This window comes from Rhipicephalus sanguineus, chromosome 4 (genome assembly GCF_013339695.2).
Source record: "Rhipicephalus sanguineus isolate Rsan-2018 chromosome 4, BIME_Rsan_1.4, whole genome shotgun sequence".
In the NCBI taxonomy this organism is placed as follows: Eukaryota; Metazoa; Arthropoda; class Arachnida; order Ixodida; family Ixodidae; genus Rhipicephalus; species Rhipicephalus sanguineus.
In genome coordinates this window covers 180,127,733-180,144,903 of record NC_051179.1, presented here as the reverse complement: position 1 = coordinate 180,144,903, position 17,171 = coordinate 180,127,733, and the positions used below count along the sequence as shown (strand labels likewise).

The following is a 17,171-nucleotide window of genomic DNA, read 5'->3' as shown; positions in this document are numbered from 1 at the left end:
TGACAATAAACCTTTTGTAGCATAGCGGTTTCAAAAGGTGACGGCGTAAAAATTGCTCTTCAAGCCTTCCCAATAATTGCATATTTCGGTCCAATATTAGTTCCCAGAGAGGTGCAGCTAACCTGTATGTAGTGCAGAGTTGGGCAAAGATACTTTGAAATGGTATCGCGATACGATACAAGATACTCAGGCAAGGAGCACATGAGATGCAGATGCAAGATACTACAGCAATCATTGTATTCGATTCGATACCTCCCAGTTGTATAAGATATTTTCATACATTCGCAAATTTGTTATCATAGATACGTATAATGTGGGAGAAAACGGCTATGCACAGAAATGTTTGTTTAAAATTTCTTAACTACGAGCAACGTTGTTTCATTTGAATGAAATGTTTGTTAGTATCTGAAAAGTTTTGCATTTCTTGCCCAGAGTATATTAGCTTCATTCCAAAGTGATTTAGTGGGGTTGTTTTGGCTGCTCAACAGGACAGCTAATAATAATAACAATATCTGGGGTTTAACGTCCCAAAACCACGATATGATTATGAGAGACGCCGTAGTGGAGGGCTCCGGAAATTTTGACCGCCTGGGGTTCTTTAACAACAGGACAGCTCTTTATACACTGCGCCGTCTGCGGTTTTATCTTGTCGCTTTTGTAATTGATGTGAGCCGCTGCTTTGCTTGCCGACCAGCTAGCGGCTTGCAATCTATTTCGAGGAACTTCAATCCAGGAACTTCAATAAAAAGCCTTCGCACAATGGCGCAAACAGCGATATTGAGTTTTATCTGGTCCGTGAGCGTATTACAGTTTACGTAATACCGGATCACCGGACAGGTGTACAGCGTGATAGCGCTGGTAGCGACATTTTTGTGACGCATTGTGCATACGTATAGACCGGCTGCGTATATAGTACCTAAAACTACAATGAGTTTTCACGTTCTACTCATCTACTGGCGTAAAGCGTTCCTTAGCGACGTGCTCACTAAGTGCAATCTTTTAAAATATTTGCTTCTATGAAGGAGCATGTGCAGCCCAGAAACGTGTCAGACGTATTGTATAGTTGCAGATCACAGCCGCAATTCGCACTATTGCCCCTTATAGCTCCCATAATGTGCAGATTAGTAGGAGTAAAAAAAATATATATATAAGCAGGCCGCAAGATGGAAAACAAATATATCAACCAAAATAAAGAGGAGATCTGTTTTGAACTATCACAGTTAACAAGTATAGAAACCCGATACAGGCGGCACCCCTAATAGCTAGGAGAATATAGCATGAAGCATCGTCAAGTTGCCTGTGAAGGCAATACAACTGAAATCTCAGTGCCTACGGAAAACAGCCTAAAATGGTTCGTAGGGATACTCATTAGAAAAGCGAAGCATTTTACAAAACAATGTTTCTCGATTTCCCTTCCTAACATCTTTAGGATGGCTCCTCATAATTTCCATTAATAATAATATTAATAATACCTGGGATTTAACATCCCAAAACCACGATATGATTATGAGAGACGCCGTAGTGGAGGACAGCGGAAATTTCGGCCACCTGGGGTTCTTTAACGTGCACCTAACTCTAAGTACACGGGCCTCAAACATTTTCGCCTGGATCGAAATAATTTAAAATTATTGTATATGTGATGAAAGAGACATCGCGTCATTCTGAATAGCAGTTTATTCTATCTGGCCTCGTCTTCCTTCGTGTCCCACAATCGCGTTAGAAGCGTGACATATATTACAAAATCTCAACTTTGATAGTTTATTATGTACTGAGCAGAATTTTTGTCACTGTATACTCCAGGCTCTCACAGATAATTATATATTTGTCTAGAACATCTCCTTGACATAACATTGAACTCAGGTGGATTGTAAATATGTAATCAGTAGTAGTAGAAATTACTCGGAGTTAAAGTAAGAATAAAACAGACAGGTTATTTTGGCAGGACGTCGCAAATTGCATATTGCAGTAAAGAGACCAGAAAAAAAAACAATCGAGAGACTAAAGTTGTGCATGACATGGAAAAGGACTGCTAAAAAAGCACTTGTGCTAACAATAAATTGATGATTTCAAAATATATTTGAATAAAGATCGCAGCAAGAAAAAGATAAGGGTCGTCATATATCTTCTGCTAGGTAAATGCCCGTTTTATTAGATATAGCATGGTACCGGTGGGGCTATAACTTCCAAAATATTATTTACCATAAGCCTATCTCATCGCACCTAAGTAAGCTTACATTCATGACATCCTTCAAATAGGTGTTGTGTGAATGTCACCAGACACAAAGCAACCCTATTCCAGACGCAAAGCAACCTCAGTCTTCCGACTTCGTAACGAGGCATAACGCAATCGAAATTTCGCTAACCACACTATAGCGGCATCAGAATTTGTGCGGTAGATGCCACACGCATTGAAGTACGCGGCACAGGACAGTTGCTGGGAGCAAGTTTCATGGCCGACAGCTAAAAAAATCGACGTAAGAAAAAGTGGGCTGCACGTATACGTTCGCACGCTTTTTTTTATTTACACGGCGCGAGCGCCACCACGTGACTCTGCTCCACCGATAGTATGAGCAGACCTCATCGCCTGTCCTCGCTGGAGGACTGGGGCAGAAAGATAAAAAATGTCGTTAGTTTTATTCAGGTGGATTAGCGACAGCAGTATCAGGTTGAGAAGCGGAGTTCAGCCAACGACTACTGTTTCGCATGTTGGTGTTGCGATCGCAGTATCTTGTATCTTAAGGTGCACGATACATTGTTTATTACATTGGAAATACAGATGCTGATACGTGTCTTGCGAAACGTATCGCGATACAGATACAAGATACCAAAAGAATATCTAAGATAGTATCTAGTATACATGTATCTTCGATACTGCCCAGCACTGAATTGTAGTGGACTTCATTAAACTCGAAATTGTTCGGCTAGATAATCATTTCAAGTAGTGGCGCTATGGTAGTGCTGTCTACTAGCTTTTCAGCGGAAAGCTGCTGATACGCTTCAAAAGCCGCCAAGATGCCGTCCGGCTAAGGAAGCTTGTGTAGAGGGATGATATGTCCAGTGTGACGAGAAAGAAACCGTTGGGCAGGGTAATATCACCAGCGTCCTTGCTTCTCTTTTCCATGTGCGAACAGCCTGAATGTGCGACCAGAAATAAATTGCGGAGGTGTGTCGAAAAGAAGAAGCTGTTTAAGGACTTGCAATTCTTAAACTTAATATACGTTCCCTCCCTCCTCAAGCTCAACATGTGCACCCCTAAAATATTTCCTGGGAGTAGCCCGATATTCATCCGTACTGCTTGTTAGGCTCAATGTTTGACTCAGTTTACTTTTGTTCGTTTCTAGTCAGTCGTCTCTGGCAAGACCGATCCGGATACACTGGTACTAGAGCGCTGTATGAAGACCGGGGACATAAAAGTGGCTGAGATCTGCGTCGGCGCCAAACAACACCAGACGGTGGTGCTCGGTGAGCTGCATGTTTCTGTAATACTGCTTTGCCATATTTGAGGTTGTGTATTTTTGCGATTTCACACTGTGGATCTCTCGTGGCTTTCATAAACTACCGCGCTTAGATCCTTAAATAAATCAGTCCGGACGTAACACAGTTTCCCTATTGCACGTATGCTCTCATACTGTACAACTAGGGTAACGAAATTGTATAGCACGACTTAGTTCTGGCTGCACGAAAAAACGAAAAAACGTGAGAGGGAAATTCAAAGAGCTTTATTTGTGTATTTCGCTCAGTCCTACAACCTCGTCGGCATTAATCTCAGTAGCTTCTTTAACTAATTTTCTGAAACATGGTGCTGCATCTCTCTAGCAGTGGCCAGTGTGACCCTGTAGCGTTCTTCACTGTCGCAATATGCCTGCTTCGCAGATGGCGGGGGCACCCAGCTCCAGCCAGTGAAGCACACGAATGGACCAAGCTGCTGCTTGTCCCAAGAGCAGATCAGACTGTTGGGACGGCTCGCAGAACAGGTAAGCGTCATTTTGTGTCAGCCAGTCATACCTGCCTCGTTGCTTGAAGATTGATTGCCCACTTTACGATTGACTGATCGACTGAGCTGGCAGATACTATACCAACGCGGCCCGCCTAATTGTAATCATAATGGTTTCAATTATTTACGCCCAAAGGAAATGAACATCACCTTTTTTTGTACTTCGCATGGATAGAAACGCGGACGTTGCCACTCGAAAGCCAGTACGCAACCACACGCAGTCTCGGCAGCAGTACGGCAAAGGCATTAAACACAACAAATAATTCCCGTTTTCTTTTAACAGCGAAGCTTTAAGCCCAGCATAAAAACGGTTGTTCCCCGCAAGAAACCTCGCCGCGCCATTGCCTAGGAACCACCGCCTGGCCTCGCGTCGCCTCGCTACTGCACCAGCTGGTGTCACGTCATACCAAGGTGCGCATGCGCCGAAGCCGTAGCAGCGGAGAAGCCGCCGTCAAGCCGCGCCTAGCTAACGCAGCAGCGGATGTGACGTCATGCCAAGCCGCGCGAGCGCCACAGCAGCAGCTTCGGAGGAGTCGCGTCGAAGCTACCGAAATGACGAAGCATAATCGCGCCAAGTTTAAATAGAACAGTTGTCTAGCAACCGTTTAAGTCATTAAATACGTCATAAATAGACCTAATGTGCATGTGCATGTTCTCGGGATCGTTATAAAAGAGCCGCGCCTGGTCGTGCCGAGGCAGTTTGTAGTTATGGGTCGTCCGAGAAAGAACCGCGCACCTGAAGAAGATGCTGCCTATCGCAGCTCGACGTACAGCAGAGCGAGAAAGAAGTCAGCAGCGACGATCCGACCCAGCGTACTTGAACGAGAAATGGGCTGGCATGAAGAGAATGAGATGGTCGATTCAAGAGCCATAAAAAGATGAAATATAGCCTTCCTTAAAGGGTAGTGATAACTTTTTTTCGAAGGCAAGTTTAGTCTTCTTTACAAATCTCCTGTATGCAGAGACGGCTCTGAGCAAATGTGAAGCTCAGCAAATGATGCTAAGACATCTTATTTTGATATTAAAGTCAATTTTTCCATGGCACACCTAACGACATCGACACTAGCTTGACGTCAGGCTACAGTATTCATGCTGGTGACTTCACGCAGCAGTCTGGCTAGGTATGATGACGTCAGGTACCAAAACTTCCAAGATGGCCGCTTGTGCGTCACCAAAACATTCAATATGGCCGCTTGTGCGTCACCAACGGAGCGGCGGTGCGGATCAGCCGAGGAAACGTCACTATATCTTTTGCGAGCACGTGAAGAGTAGCTCATACCGTGTTGTGACGTCAGGGCACAGTAGGGACCGAAACGAGCTTTTAAAAACATACTGTAATTACATTTTCAGGGTGCACTCGCGCTTAGCACTACCTTTTCTAGGCTGTTGAGGGCTTGGCCTTTCATTTGACGCAAAAAACAACTGAAAATTTTCGTGTCAGTACCCCTTTAAACCAAGCTTGAAACCTAGCCTTAGCCAAGTAACCTAGCCGATAACCTAGTCGATAAAGTCTTCTACTTGGATCGACCATGTTCGCTGCTATGAAGTCCTGCGCGGCCGAGTGCGAGATCTTTTTTAGATGCGTAGCAGCTCTTTGACTAGCCTGTGTAACGCTGTCCGTCCGCACAAACGCGAGGCAACGCGCTTTCCTCGGTGCAGGTGTTGGAGCGCTGCCAAGTAGGTCGCGCCGCAGCTGGGCGTTCACGTCCCGCACCCCTCGCACGCTTCCCTCGCAGGTACGCGCGTACGTCAGTCTCTCCCTCACCCGCTGGAGCGCTGCAGTTGCCGGCTCCGACGCCCGCTCGCCTCCCGTGCCCGCGTTTCAAACAAACGTTTACACCAGTAAACACTACACCGAGTTTCGCTTCAAACTAATCTTCCAGCGCTCACCGCAGCACCCGCGTTAGCGCCGTTCAACCCGTGACGCTACCCGTGCGCAACGCTGCTGCTTCGCATCCCATCAGCGTTCCCTTCGGGGAGATGGTCCATTTTTTTTGTTCCGCCGTTTCGCGTGACAAGGCACAGAAAGCGCGCATGTACCAAGCAACTCCTAGGATAGCATAACCATGCAGAGTACAGAGTAGAAGGGGGTGGGACAGCGATGTGAGTGTAAGGAGAAAGAAAAAAGGAGGAAGAAAGGGTAAAGCAGCTCCTCGCATAGCAAAACTGTAGCTAGTTTTGTTATAGATATTTTTGTTAAACTATAGTAGGTTTCCCTCTCCCAGCTCTTGCGTACAGCAAGAGCTGAGAAAGGGAAGCGATGGCGAGGAGAAAGAAAAGGAGGGGAAAGGTTGAATCAGCAACAAGCATAGCATAGCCATTGATATGTCGCGTGCTGGCGTGCCGACGCAGCAACAACGAAGTCGACGTATAGGGAACCCAAGCTCAAGTTTGCGGCGCGACGACAGCGCCGCGCCAGCCGCGCTGCGGCTCTGTCGGAAAACACTGAACCGTCGCGCGGCCGACTCAGCCCCTTTCACGGTAGCGGTAGCGCACGTGCGCTCGCGTTCTTCTCTCGGTGCGGGTAACTGTGGGGCCGTCAGCTCGGCACGTTGAACCGAGAGGCTTGCTGTGCGAAGCTGCGCATTTCCACGATGGCAGAAGCGACCCCGCGGAAGCGCAAGCGTGGTCCGAAGTATTGCGGTTTAGTGGCCAGCCACAACAGTGCAGACAAGGCACACGATTCACGTGTTAAACTGTATCGGTTCCCGGGCGTGTCGCACGAGAAATAAAGGCGGCAAGCGTGGATAGCTGACAGCGCTGTCTCGCCTTCTATTTTGGCTGTCTGAGTTCATCGCTTTCGTTCGTTCCGACTACCTGAATCGGTAAGTAACGGGGCGCATGCACGCAGCGACTACAGTAATGATTACTCGCTGTCTTCTCGCATTGTTAAAGTCCAGTTACGGTTGTAGGTGAAGCAACTTTGTGTTTTGATTCCCCGTGCTCGTGAGACCTACCCGTCGTTGTTGAACGTTCACATTCGCGTTATACCGTTAGCGTTGCGCGGTTGGTTGAATTCAACTGAACTCCGCACATTGTCAGAAGTTCGGCGCCTGCATTTCACGCGTCGGGAAGGCTGCTTTATCACGCCGGAACGGACGTCTGTGCATTTTCAGCAAGCTTTGACATCGTTCTGCAGGTTTGCTTTGTTTTTGTCACTTTATTGGGGTGATATATATTTAAGCCGCTAAATATAACTGGCACTTCATACATGCTTTGCAATTGCAACCTTGAATTAACCACCTTCTGACTTTGTGCGATTTTCCAGCCGCGTTCACGCAACAGGTTTTATACGCCTGTCAAGTCGGTATCATAAAAAGAGACTGCAAGCATGACGCGAGAGCCGAGAAAACGAGGCGAGCAGTTCATCTTGCTTCACAGTGGTTGAAGCTCAGCTAGCTGCCTCGCGTCTTAATCGGCGGGTGATTCTCCAGCGGCACGGAGGACTTCACTCTAACCTTCTCAGGAAGCAGTGCCATGGCCGTATATTCATTTTTTCGCACGCCGCAAACGTTTAATCACGAAAGTACACGGCTGCTACTGTAAGCATGCCATATCAAAACAACAATCATATGATTCGTAGTCCACGCCGCAGAACATCGATAGCGTGTACGGCTTCATTTCGGAGTGCATGTGGACCATTATTCATCTTTAACGTGACAGAATGAGACTTAAGCCCCAACCGCATGCACGCGATTTTCGAGCGACGAGCGACAGCGACAAACGGGCTGCGTCGCGATGTCGCGTCGCGACGGGAGCACCCACATGTTCGCGACAAAGTGTCATGGTTGCTAGATTTAAAACTATTGCGTGCACGCAGGTAAATTGCAAAAAAGAATTACAGAGTAGATGAATGGCAGCATGTCAAATTTATTATTGACTTGTGTGAGATAAGGAAGTCACAGCAGCGTTACGGGATTTTCTTTTTTTTTTGCAATGTTTTGTTTAACTGCGACAGTAGTATCTGCTGTGACCTCGAGTGGGCGCACGGAAGCGCACGCTATCTATCTACTACGCATCTACGACGTCTACGACGCTACGACGCACTTTGAACTGTCATTGCAGCAAGCTACCAACGATACATTAAAACGAGCCGTCGATGAAAATTAACGACAAAATACGGCCGCTGCCTCGCTCTCCACGTGAGATGGGGTTGCAAAGAAGGTAGGCTATAACTTGCATTCATTGAAGTACGCGCCGATTGGAAGCATCAAGAGCAAATTGCAACCGAAGCGAGGATCGGTGATGCTGCCATGTTGCCGGAAATCGTCGCGCTCACTTCCGGGCGACAAGCGATTTTTTCTAGTTTTCCAGAAAGCTGCGACGCCAGCCTGGCTGCGACGCGACAAGCGACGGCGATGGATGGCCCTCCGCGACAGCAAATCATGTCGCTCGTCGCTGTCGCCCGAAAATCGCGTGCATGTGGTTGGGGCTTTACCTCGAGGTATACGTCCTACACGGTGTAATCGCGACTTGGGAAATGCATTTCGCTTTGAGTCGGGTGTGGTTGTCGTCGATCGTCTGCTCTTCACCGTTAACGTGATTGACGAGCTTTCCTCATTTTATCAAGTTCGCTTTGCGGAAGTGCCAGTCAAGCTTGAAGATCCTTTTGAAGCCGCACTGCACGCGGTACATTGTGAGACGCCGCAAGTGCACCGCGAGAGCTCTGCACGTGCACGGAAGCGAGCGGCAACGCGGTGGCGAGAAGGGACAGCGCTCGCTGATCACGCCCCAGTTTCTCTTTTTCTGCCAGAGATGGCGCTGCCTGTCAAGAGCAGCAGCGCCGCTAAGCGTTGCTTGGGAAGCCTATAGGCGCGAGGAGGCGAGCGCGCGGGCCGTGGAATAAGGCAGTCGGTTTTGTAGCGTTAGCTACACTGGCCGACCTCGAGCAGTTTTGCGTGCACGTCCGAGAGCCGTGCTGTGCATGCGCGAGGAAAAGTGACGTCGCACGGCACACAGCTGGTGCGCCAGAGCCGCCGCCGCGCCCACCTCGCCGATCTGCGCATTCCAGGGGAGTGACGTCATAGCCGTGGCAGACATACTGGCGCCGGCGTTGGGCCGGGCGTTGCCAGGTCCCAATGCCGTATACAGCGACGCCCTCAAGCGGCGCTGCGCGTGGGGATGGGAAATGCCTCTTCAACGACAACAGCCTCACGGCGCTGCCTTTTCTGCTGCAAGTGGCTGCGCGTAGGAGTTGAGCGCTCGGGCTCTTGATCCCCACACACACGAAAGGAGGGCAGCCTGCGCTGCACCACCTGAAACCCACGAGAAGGGGCGCTATCGGACCTAACGCAGTGCGTGAGGTGATGCTCGTCGAAACGTATCCTTTGATAACGTAGCGAGCCGACCACATCAGCTCGAGGTTGCTTCGTCTTGGGAAAGGGACCGTGATGGAGTGCGCTGTTTCCACTGCCGTCAACAAGGGCACATAGGAAGGGGAATTCACCGTGTCTATGCCTGCTGTGAGGCAGGGAGACGTAAATGCGGGTCGTTAGTGAAGGCACGAGCAGCCGAAGATTTGCTTCTCCGCTCTGCGTACAGGGCAATCAGTCTTGCTGGTGCGCTTGCGCAGTTTACTTCAGTAACCGTAGCCGGCCGTCAATTTTCGGCGTTGCTTGACACGGGCGCAAGCGGTTCGTTGCTTGGTGAACAGGTGTCCCACTTGCGGAAGCATTCTGTGCGCTTGCGGAACTGTCGAACGACATTCACCCTTGCGACAGGCGTGGCCCACTCGGCTGGCGCCGCAACGTTGACTGTCAGATGGGGAGATCGAATGAGACGCGCTCGTTTTGCTCATCTTCCAGGGCTCAGTGTTCCTTTGATTCTCGATCAAGACATTCTCCTAAAAACCGGCATCGTTATGGACATCGCGAAGGGCCATTTTCTAAGCTGAAGCCGTTCGTCAGCCCGCCGGCGCCTACCGTTTCCTTTGCCGCAGAGCCGTCGGAAGTTTGCCACGCGCAGAGTTTGGGGGTGAGGCCCTGCTCAACGCATTCGCCCCCTCACAGATCGCAACATTTCAGTCGAGCGTTCCTAAATTTCAGAAGGGAGTTGGTAAAACTGGTGATCAATGTCATTCAGTGCCAGCTCGGGGACGAGGAGACGCAGGTAGACTGGTCTGCTAACGCGTCGACACTTCGGGGCCGGCTTTGTCGAGCTCTCTGTAAAGCAAGGCAAAGTTTGGCGTCGGCCAGGGCTCATCATAAGGCCCAATATGACGGTAAGCATCGCGATCTTTCATTTAAGGTGGGCGATCTCGTCGTGAAGCGCAACCACGCTCTTAGCGGCGTGAGTAAGGGGTCCTCAGCCTCACTCGCTCCTAAGTGGCTTTGTCCCTATCGAGTCGAGAAACCTTTCTCTCCATTCGCTTACTTGCTGAAAGATCGCCAGTCGCGAAAACTCAGACGTCACGCCCACATCGCATACCTCGAAGCCTTTGCGCCATGGTCTGACATGCTGGCACCGGTGCCCAGTAGTACTATTCCGATGCGGTTGGTTAGACTTTCGATGGCATCTGCATATCAAGCATCAGCCACTTGAATTCCCTCGATCGCTTTGGCCGCTGGTCCAACCAGAAGGGATTTCAGGTAGTGGAATCTGTCGACGTTCGTCAGACCGACGTTTGCACAAACGGCATGCTTGAACACATCCCGGAACGGGTGCCACTGTAGCACTGCTCCGTTACAGTCAAGCTTCGGTAGTCTTGAAGCACCGGCAACCGGCCTTGAGGCATCACCGATGGAACGATCTCCCGAACACGTACCTGGGGTCGCAACGTCGTTGGGTATAGCCGGGCCTCGGTCCGCCGTCGTTTAAGGCTGAAGTTGTTCGAGTTGACAAGAGAGAAGGGACAACGTTGCTGCCGCGTTGTCCTCATACTCCGAGACCGGCAGGTAGTCCGGCTGCTTGCTCGTCCGCGAGGTGTTCTTCCACCTGTTCGTTGAGCACCCGTAGTCCGTCGTTGCAGTTCTTCAGTCTGTCGTGTATCACTCGAAGCGCCGCGGCGCTAAACTGACTCGACTGAATGAGTTAGCTTGCCTCGTTACGGAGACGCGTGGGCAAAGCTCGTTGGGTCACTCGTTTGCCCTTTATCCGATTCATCTTCGTTACTGTGGAAGTCATTTCGTGGTCAGGTCGCTTGGATCACAAAGTTCCCCAGTTTCTCGACACCATGAAATGCAGAAGAAAGGAAGCTTCGTCGTAGACAAATAGAAAAATCACGCCATATCCACGAAGTGAATGATGATGAGTGGACGAAGCTCCGGAGGTAATCTGGTAAACCGCCAATCCCCGTAAATTTTGCCCACTCGATCATCATGCAAAGACCTGACACACAAACGCGGGGGTCCTCATATATGACGTTAAGCTCAGGGGAACGTTTATTGTCGACGTTGCCGTTTTGCCTTTCGAGGGCGAGAGCGCCTTCACGATTGTTTTCATCCATGGCAGAAAGAGAATGTGTGGTCTGCAACACGCTTATACTTCATGGTCATCAGCGTCATCGTTATCACGTGTAGTGGGTACATTCCACTATACTGGAACACGCTTATTCTTCATGGTCATCAGTGGTCATCGTCATCTTGATCACATGGAGTGGATACATCCCACTATGCGTGGCTACATACTACATACTACAAAGGAGGGACAGGCCCATACCCTGAGGAGCTTCGTCCCTAAAAAAGGGCCGACTTTATTGCCCGTAGCGCATTTGCAACGCGTCCATTCTAGGCCGTTCCAAATGCAGATCAGCGCGAGACACGAGCCGCTCGCTCGAAAATGAGCTAGTTTCTTCGTCGTCCTTTTCTTCTCATAGTTCACAATTACCGTCCACTTTATATCGACGTACGACATCACCAATTAACTATCGCTAATTACCTGTCACTAATGTCACTTACACTAATTAAATCAGTACTCAGTTTGTTTTATTTATCGTCATTTAAATAGACTCCCACTAATCAACGCACTACTCACTTAATTTGCTTCGATTCTCATTTGTAAGCACAGTGACACTTTCGCTCGCTTTTGTGTGGCATTTTTTTGTATGACGTTAGTAAGTAACGCGAACGGCGCTTTTTCATGCTCTCCAAGCATCCGATGCCGCTCTGCAGAAGCTTTCCGTGACGTTTGCTGCGCCAGGGGATCGTCTTCTTTATCTTCTCCTCTGTCGCTTCGATTTCAGGCTTTCGCAGAGACGAAATGAGAGTCACGCGAACGCCGTATTTTTTTATTTTTGCCTCTTGTTAATCGCGCGAAAGCGTAGCGTTCGCGCGTGTGGTCATATCACTCCAGGCCGAGACACATGAACGTCGTTTGTTTTATGTTTGCTCACGCAAACGCCGCAAGGGCGAAGTGACTGCGCCGTGTTTCCTGAAAAGCATTAGCTCGTAGAAACCTCCGGGGCCAAATCTTTCTCGTTTTACATGTTCACATACATAAGCGTATACGACTGTTCTCGCATTCAGGCCCTATCAAAATGCTGCGGTGAAATGAACCTGCGACATTACGCTCACGATACCTTTCGTACTGCTGCTTCATATTTCTGAACAGTTTCTCCGTAAGCTCCGTATGAAATGTAACATTTTACGTCTAGCTACAAAACACCCTAATAGCAATCACCATACCGTGCTCGAACATGCCTAATTAGTTGAGTGGCAGTGCAGCTTAGAGTAAACTGGTTGTGGTAAACAGGGGGAGACGTTTCGGTCACGTCTTCAAACCTTCAATGCTTCAATCTACCCGTTGTTTCATAGATGCGGTGCATCTGGAGCGCTGTTCGCCTGCACTTCACGAGATAGCGCACGGACTATTGCTTAACGCCATCGAGCAACTAGATTTTTTTTAGCTGTGGTCATTGATAAAACGCCAGCGCTTGGCTTTGCGCAGGACCCCCGGACGTCTGCTGCAACGCGGCAAGCGCTGTAGCAGACGCCCGGAACGGGAATCTTGGATGCAGCGAAAGTACATTTGCGATCATCGTATACTCTCGATGCTATAGACGCTTTGTATGCTGCCTTGCTGTCACCTGCGCGTACTCCTTTCTTTTCTGGTCGTTTATCGGCTCTCGTGTTGCCTCCTTGCCCTCAAAAGTGGCGAGTATGTTAAATTCGTACCATTGTTATCGTATTCCCTTAAGATACGCGAATTCTTAGCTATGAATTACGTAGGCAAGAGAAAGCTTAGTGAATCCGGCCCCTGGTGATCTTTTGACGTGCACTGACATCGCACAATACGCGGGCGTCAAGCATTTCGCCTACATTGAAATGTGACCGCCGCAGCCGGGGTCCACGATTTTCGGGTCAGCAGCCGAGCACTTTAACCGTTACATCACCTCGGCGGACAACAATAATAAGTTTTCAATTAAAAGCCACACGTCGCGTGATAAAATTAAGTTTTATTGTTTCGTTAAAAATAAGCACTGGAAAGTACGTGAAGGCCACCTGTGCAGATAAGTTGCGTGGTCATGGGACTCAGGGTGAGGTGGTAATTAACACTATTACTGCCCGATTAATTAAGATACAATGTAGAAATGTTTATTGACTGTAGTAAGCGGACATGTTCGTATTGAAAAGTGAGAGGCGGTAGCTTTTCTGTATAATTACATTTGGGACAATTCTAGGATTTCCGTGCTTTGAGATATCCGCCCGAAAAGTTCAATTGCGGTTGGCATGACTACGCATTCAGGACAGTGAGGATTGGCGCGATGTTCTGTCCTTATGAGACACGCCATCATTTCTTTCTATCACCAGCCGGCAGTATATCATGTTTGCCTATGCGTTTGACTCGACCCGTCGTCATATTAAAACCCACATGCTACTGCTACGGCACAGCGGCGAGGTTCTTAAAAAGTTCATTATTCAGTATTAGTCAATTGGACGGGTGAAAGCAATAATTACTACGAATTTGCTATAGCGCGGAAATTGCAACAAGGACAGAGATACGTAACATACACAGGCGCTCGCTTCGCCTTTTGTAACGGAAAGCTGTGGGGCTCTGTGAAATCATATGTGGAGACAAGGTTTGCAGGTTCAACTACTGTGCTTTGTATTTAAGGGAAACGTGAAGTTGCGCGCACACACTTCAATATTAACTCAGTACGAATTTGCCTTGGAGTATACGCAAGTGTGCTTTTCCCTCGGCTCGTTTTTCGGTAAGTACGCGGACACGATAATGCTCACTCCATGAGTGACCTCATATGATCGTTGCCGAGTAATGCCATTGCCGTAATGATATCGTTTTTTGATACAAACGTGAAGAGAGTGAGATCCCTGTGCTTCAACATTGCAGCTGGAGAGTGCATTCAGCGGTCCGCGAGACGTGGAATGGGCTTTCAAGGGTGACACGCTCTACGTACTGCAGGTACGTGGCATTCAAATTAATGAAATATCCATGGGGATGCAATAAAGAAGAAAAGGTGACCACAGATAGGAAGGACGAGGCAGTCACATATCGTATGTCGTTAAAGCGGGGGGAGTAACCTGTGTTACTCGGACTGCCTTATTTTGTGACCAGTGTCATTTTTGCGTGTCACTAAAATCAGAATGTATAACACCAATCAGTGTGTGTGTACATTGAATCTTTGTGAAGAAGAATTCTGAATAAATTAAAAAAATTAAGGCGGCCCCGCACTATAGTCGGATCCAACATTAGAAGTTCGCGCAATTTCCTCCTCGAAGGCGGATGCGCAGAACCGTGCACCAATGGACGCGCGTGCCAGACTGACGTCATGCGCTGAACGGCCGGTGACCCCGCCTTCGGAGATCATTGCATTTGCGTGACTATTCCTTTAGTCGCAGATGTGGTCGGCTGCCGCGCTTCGGTTGTTTGGGCGGAGCCTCTGCGGACTTTTTAAGCTGTATCCGACTATAGTGGCGCCAAGCCTAAAAGAAATGCCGAGCTGGGCACCCTGCCTTGTTTTTCTTTATTTTTCTCTTCCTTTCTTTCTCTCTTTCCTTGTTTTTTCTTTCTCTTTTTGGTCTCTGTTTACTTCTACTTCTGTCTTTCTCTCTCTATCTCGCTCTTCCTGTCTTTCTTTCTCTATATCTCGCTTCCTTTGTCTTTCTATCTCTTTCATTGATTTTCTTTCTGTTTCTCTTTTCTCCCTCTTCTTTTTGTGTCTCTCTCTGTCTAATTCTTTCTCTCTCTTTTTCTGTCTTTCTTCCCTTTCTTTCTCTCTCCCTCTGTACTCGTTCTCTCGCCCATCAGAGTTATTGCATCCCGCGCCGGACAAATCGGCCCACGTGTTCTGGGAGCGAAGACGAAGGGGAGAAGGAAGAGGACGAAGCAGGTTCATGATGATGACAGTTTTCTGTTCGCTCTTCAAGATCGACCTAAACAGCTCAGCTCTTAAAACTGAAACGGCACAGAACTTGAAGGCTTTTCCGCTTCAAGAGCCATCCCTGTGCTATCATGCGCTCCTGTCGTTTTCCATGGGGTTCTTTCACGGAGCGTCACGGCTGCGTGTGGCGGAAGCACAATACCTTGAGTACATCAGGATGGCAAAGTTAGCTGTAGCTGCACGTAGTGCGCCGAAGTGCAACAACTTGGAGGACCCGTAAGCTTCGCCTTCAAGTGCAGAACCTGATAGCCTGACAAGGTGTGGGTTCGAGGTAGTTGGTCCTCCTTGCTCTACTATTTCGTGCTCGAAAAATTTCTTAGAAGAAGACCGCAAAATACATTGCGCCTGTCCGTGTCTTTTTCGTCCTTCGTCTAAGTAATTCTCTGCCTTCAACAAAGAGTTCTCCCTCGTGGTCAAACAGGTCCGCAAGATCTTCGTGTCACCAGCTGTAGCTTGTTGGCTGGTGCGAAGCACTTCACAAGCTTCCCAGTAGGAACCGTCAAATTGTACGATAAAATAATTTTACTTTCACGAAGTTATTGTTTCCTTTGTCCCGATAGACCATAATGAACCAGGTTATCAGCTGTGAACCAGGTATGCAGCTTTATAAGTGGAACGTTGTTAAGTACATAATTGAGGATTTGCGTAAGTTTTCTTTCATGATTTTACAATATGCGTCTTGTTAGAAAAAGGTTTTTTAGGGTTCTTACTCGGATTTGTTTACGAGCGCTATAAGCTAGAGTGCAGATATGTTGTACAAGTGAAAACCAAGAATGATCGCGATACATGCGTCGTAGTTTTTTTAACCAGATCGTGTATAACTGTAAGTAAAATGGATTTGAAGCAGCACTTGATCAGCATTAATATCAACAAGCGTCGGGCCCGATCGCGATCGAAGGTGTCCGTATCATAATGAAAAAGCGCAAAAGAAAGGAACTTACCCAGCAATTCATTCTTCTAACTTATGCCCACGTTATACTGGTGTAAAGATAAAGAGGGGTGCAGTTCTGCGCCTACGAGTGCTCGTCTAAGCAAGGATTCTATGCTGAAAGGGCGGTATTGCGTGTGGTTTTTTTTTGTTTTTGTTTTTTCGTGATAGGAAAAGCACCTTCACTTGTGACTACATAGGATGGCACATTTTTATGAGTGGTACCGTGCTTCTGATAACATGTATCTTTAAAGAATTTAATAAACCTAGTTTTCTCCTGCAAATTGTGGGCGAGGAGTTACGGAGTCTCACACTACCACCGGACGTGCATCTCTTGCGTGCCAGGTAGGAAAACGCCGGCGCACGTTTCGTACGTTTCGCTGTCGGCGCTCTACGAAAACACCACGCGGAAGCTCTCCTGGGCATTTCTGAGAATTCTTCCGAAACGAGGGAAGCTTTCACAGCCAAAATAATAATCTTTGACAAAAAGAAGCACAGAATTATTTACCTGCGCTATTTGTTTAGATAATATGTACAGGGAGCGCACATAGCGCGCGGTCGCCGCGACGGGGTATCGCCAAACAAGCTTCTTGCGTGAAAGGCAGGCAGTCCCTCTGAGAGAACTGTGTGGCTGCAACGGGGCCTACATCTTCATCTTGTAATGCGCTGCCAGGTATAACACGGACCGAAAAAAACAAAAGACAACACAGGGTGGTGTGCAACACCGAATATAATTTCTTACAACTTGCGCATCACCATGTGTTTGCTTTTGTTTTCATCGGTCCGTGTCATACCTGGCAGCGCATACAAGATTAATATGTGCCATACACTCTTACATTAATGGTCTATCTGTGTAAATAAATGGGGTAAACCAGAAAGAAGCGTGAATTCAGGGATCACGCGGCCGTAGCATA

General features: G+C 48.2%; 1 protein-coding gene across 1 annotated transcript in view; it reads left to right on the top strand.

Annotated features, from left to right (window-relative positions):
- LOC125758359 (uncharacterized) overlaps positions 1–17,171 on the top strand; it is a 162,803-nt gene that overhangs the window by 84,632 nt on the left and 61,000 nt on the right. Inside the window, exons 19-21 of the mRNA XM_049415436.1 lie at positions 3,342–3,462; positions 3,874–3,974; positions 14,279–14,350. Of these exons, the coding sequence (XP_049271393.1) occupies positions 3,342–3,462; positions 3,874–3,974; positions 14,279–14,350 (294 nt within the window). The remainder of the gene's footprint in view (positions 1–3,341; positions 3,463–3,873; positions 3,975–14,278; positions 14,351–17,171) is intronic.